The sequence below is a fragment of the Cynara cardunculus genome (assembly GCF_001531365.2).
Source record: "Cynara cardunculus var. scolymus isolate 2C chromosome LG 17, CcrdV1, whole genome shotgun sequence".
Lineage (NCBI taxonomy): Eukaryota > Viridiplantae > Streptophyta > Magnoliopsida > Asterales > Asteraceae > Cynara > Cynara cardunculus.
The window spans coordinates 30,958,522-30,963,564 of NC_037544.1; the positions used below are offsets into that span (position 1 = coordinate 30,958,522).

Below are 5,043 nucleotides of genomic sequence, written 5' to 3' on the forward strand. Positions count from 1 at the left end.
TTAAGTACAAAATACGTTAGGAAAATACGTTTTAACATATGTACCCGTTTACATAATTGTAAAAATAATTTGATTTGAAATAAAGTAAAGTTACTGATTTGAAATAAAGTAAAGTTACTGATTTGAAATAAAGTAAAGTTATTGATTTGAAATAAAGTAGATTTGAAATAAAGTAAAAAAATCGATATATATATCGAACGAACGAATGAATCGTTCATTCAATATTTCACTCTCTTATATAACTCTCTCATTCTTCTTCAATATATAACTCTCTTATATAACTCTCTCATTCTTCTTCAATATATAACTCTCTCATTCTTCAATATACATCAAATATGGGAGAAGATTTGATAACAACACCAGAATTTTTCACCAACGAGGTACAATATTATGTTAATTGATATTTAGGTTTATTAATACTAACTTGTACAAATGAAAGTTATAATTTTTTTTCCAGATGTTCAATTCTCGGGAAGAAATAACTGAGTTGGTGCACAATGTGCGGCGTTCAGTTGGTTGTGTTGTTGTTACGAAAAGATCAAAGACAAAGCCAAATGGGAATGTTTATAAAGTTGTGTTTATGTGTGAACACGGCGGAGCTTACAAAAATAAAATAATTCTCATTCGTCATACGGRAACAAAAAAATTTGGATGCCCATTTGAGTTGATAGCGCTATTTTCGGCTAAACATAGTTGGTGGACGTTGACGGTGGTATGCGATGCACATAATCATGTTCTTGCACAATATATAGAGGGTCATGCATATGCAATGCGGCTAAATGAAATTGAAGCTCAACTAGTTGAAGATCTATCAGCCCAACATGTCAAGCCACGACACATCTTATCCACGTTAAAGGGTAGACATACGGGAAATGCATCTACGTCAAAAACAATATACAATGAACAACAAAAGATTAAGACAACAAACGATGCARGAAGACCACAAATGCAGGTTGTTGTTGATTTTTTTGTTAACAAAAATTATGATTTTGAGACTCGTGTTAATGACGAAACAAACGAGTTGGAAGATTTATTCTTCATTCATCCAAGATCATTTGAGCTTTGGCGTGCATTCCCACAAGTGTTAGTCATCGATGCCACATATAAAACAAATAGGTACCTTAATATGCATGTCTATTATGTTAATGTCAATATTATTATTTTTTAACATTGTTATTTTCTTTAACATCATTATTTTGTTAATTTATTATTCAGGTACGACATGCCTCTTCTTGAGATAGTTGGTGTAACATCGACCAACTTGACATTTTGCATAGCATTTGTTTTCATGCATCAAGAAAAGATATCAAATTATACTTGGGCGTTAGATTGTCTAAAGTCAAAAATATGCGATAACTTTTACCCAGCTGTCATAGTCACAGACAGAGAGTTGGCATTGATTAAAGCATGTAGAGTGGTATTTCCGGGTGCTAAACAGTTACTCTGTAGATGRCACATCTTTYAAAATATTTTGAAACATTGTAGACCATCGATTCACGAGTCGCACTCATGGAGTACTTTTTGTCAATTATGGTTGCAATTACTTGAATCTCAAAATCAGAAATGGTACACGTACAACTAGGGACAACTTCAAGAAAATCTGCTCGCCTATCCAGGTATTCTTGATATAAGATAGTTTAATCATTGTTACTAAAGATATTGACATATGTATGTTGTATTTTTTCAGGTGTTATGAATTACTTGAACAATGTATGGTTGACACCATATAAAGAAATRTTTGTATCTGCTTGGGTTGATCAGGTTTTAAACTTTGGAAATCACACAACAAACAGAGTTGAAAGCCAACATTCCAAACTAAAATTATTTTTGGAAACTTCCCGAGCAGACTTACAAAGAATTTTATCTCACATCCATCAAGTAATCAAGTCACAGGACACATCGATTAGAGCAAGTTTTGAACAATGTAGAACGATTAGGAAACACCGATTTGGAAACTCACACTTTCAAAATTTGTGGGGATTTGTTTCATTTCATGCACTTGATATGATTTACACTGAAAATGAACGGTCTTTCCAAACTAGCGTATTTTCTGAAAAGTGTGGTTGTAAATTGCGTAGAAGTCATGGGTTGCCTTGTGCTCATGAACAAGCACTGTATTCATGTCAAGGCATACCCATTCCACTTGATGCAATCGATATATTTTGGAAAAAACTTGATTTTTCACCATGTATGTCCACACAAGATGACGAGATTGGATGTGATGATGAAGTTCAATTGTTCAAAGAAAAATTTAATAAGCAGTTGTATCATGGTCGTAAAAGCTTACTCAAAAAGTTGAAGGATATAATAATGCCATCAAAACCGTTCGATGAACCCTCGGTTCATAGAACCACTCGTGGCCGTACATCTACAAAGAGTCAAGCTTTGAATAAAAGAATTATTGAAGACCGTAGACGTAGTTGTTCTAACGTGCCATCAGTTATTAACTCTGAAGATTTGAGGCATCAAGAATCAACGAGGCATAGTTCCTATTTCCAACGACAACCCACCACCCGACATCCGTATCTTGATCAAATCCCGAGTTTATTTCATCCATATGTCATACAAATACAAGATGTATTAGGCGATGGAAATTGTGGATTTCGAGCGATATCTACTTGTCTGGATGGTCATGAAGACAAATGGGACAATATCCGCAAAGAGTTAATGATTGAACTAACTGAGTATGGACAATATTACTCCTATGTGATTGGCGATGAGTGCTTACGCATTCACGAAGCGCTAATTTTTTTCCAAAAGGGCGTCTTTGCACCAGTTGCACATTGGATTGTTATGCCTGAAATGGGCATTCTAACGGCTTCCAGGTTCAATGTCATACTGCATGTTCTCAATATGGCAGGCAGTGTGACATACTTACCGTTTAGGACACAACCTCTGTCGTCATCTCAACACGTTGCAATTGCAATAGTGCATGTTAATGGTAACCATTACATAAAGGTGGTATTATATGAAGAATATCCAATGCCCACATTTACGCACCATTGGACATGTTATCGTTTTGAAGATGCAAGTACATGGATTGTCCCGTATCAACATAGATTCAATGCATATGAAGAATATATAGAGCGTACTCTTACTCGTGAATATGTTGATTTAACATGAAAAATCAAAGTTTTAATTAATAAATTTAATTTATATTTGAAATATGTATTATTAATATTTTATTATTATATAGAGCGTACTCTTACTCGTGAATATGTTGATTTAACATGAAAAATCAAAGTTTTAATTAATAAATTTAATTTATATTTGAAATATGTATTATTAATATTTTATTATTATATAGAGCGTACTCTTACTCGTGAATATGTTGATTTAACATGAAAAATCAAAGTTTTAATTAATAAATTTAATTTATATTTGAAATATGTATTATTAATATTTTATTATTATGTATTATTAATATTTAATTAATTAATAATAATATAAAACATGTTAAAAAAGTAAAGAGTTAAAAGTTAAAATATAAAAAGGTTAAGGTTAAAAGTTATAATATAAAAAGGTTAAAAATGAAAATATTTGAGTTTTGTCATTTAGTTTTTTTTTTTGTCCATTAGTATAGGGGGGTGCATAAAATTGGTAGGAGGGGGTGGGGTTAGAAAACCCCTTCCCAGTGTGCTTTCGGTATCAACCAATTAATGTATTCTTTTTATTTTATTCCTAAGTTAAATACACTTTAACATTTTGATTAGTGATCAACTTGTCAATTATGAACTTGAACTTTAAGCGAATAATATATATATATATATGTGTGTGTGTGTGTGTGTGTGTGTGTGTATGTGTGTGTGTGTGTGTAGGGTTGGATTGGGTTCACGTGAGACCAAGGGTTTTTCGTGAGACCTATAAGACCAATTTATGTTCATTGGTCAACTTTATAAGCTAATGATTTAATGATCTAAAGTTGCACGGTGACAATTTTATGATTATTGAGAAGTCTCGTGGCAATTTTGTGATTATGAATGTTTAAATTGTAGATCTAATCCAAGGGTTGAGAATTGGTCTTACGGGTCTCACGAAAAACCTTCGGTCTCACATGATTCCAAGTCTGTGTGTGTGTGTATATATATATATATATATATATATATGATTCCAAGTCTGTGTGTGTGTATATATATATATATATATATATATATATATATATATATATAAGAGAGAGAGAAGAAACACATGAAATGTAATCTTTTTATTTAACATAGAGAATAAACAACTGTAATAAATGGTAACAACAACAATAAAAAGAATGATGATGTGTGGCTGAAAAATTAAAGAAAAGTTTTAATTATTTGATGCTTATTAGGAAACTAAAATCACTAGAAAGTTAATGTTTGCATGTGAAGTTAAAGCTAATGTTATCCAAAACCACTAATAAGATTCCACTAGGCCTGCTTATACACAAAACAAGTTTTTCTTACAAAAGTATAAGTAAAAAACTCAAAATTATGGCTCATTTCATTTGATAAACTTGGACTTTTCTTCCAACGAAAATCCCCTCATTGCCAAACACGAATATTTCAATCTTTACGCATGATTTCCGAAAAGTTCATGCAGTACCGCATCACATCTTTGAATTCACTAGCAACAGTAAAAACCATGCATGCCAATGCAGCAGTATTAACCTATGTTTTTTTGGAAATTTTGTTATAGTTAGTAGAAAATTAATAGAAATGCTATGAAAAATCAAATTTCTAGCTTCATACATTTACAGAATGTAAAATAAGAACACAAAGGACTCAAATTACTCAATTGGAAAAGAAAAACAAGGGAAAATGATGATGTAACATCGATTAGACTTGCAATAATTGTAGAGAATGTTTCAATGAAGGATTGGAGTTTTCAAGTTGAGAGAATACAATTGCAAGGGCTATATGTTGGTCCCGAAAGGGTCTACAAGATAAGAAACAATTTGTAGAAGGGGGGGATGAATACAAACACAATGTTTTCAAATTTAAAATATATATTGATAGAGAAGATCAATACAGATTTTACAAGACTGTTTGTGGAAAGATAAGGTAAAGAAAAACC

The 5,043-nt window shown here is 31.8% G+C and overlaps 1 protein-coding gene across 1 annotated transcript; it reads left to right on the forward strand.

Annotated features, from left to right (window-relative positions):
• Positions 1–335: 335 nt before the first annotated feature.
• On the forward strand, positions 336–3,123 carry LOC112499979. Its single transcript, XM_025103239.1, has 4 exons — positions 336–380; positions 458–1,116; positions 1,216–1,445; positions 1,688–3,123. Exons 1-4 carry the CDS (start codon positions 336–338, stop codon positions 3,121–3,123), a joined length of 2,370 nt encoding a protein of 789 aa, XP_024959007.1.
• The last annotated feature ends 1,920 nt before the right edge of the window (positions 3,124–5,043 follow it).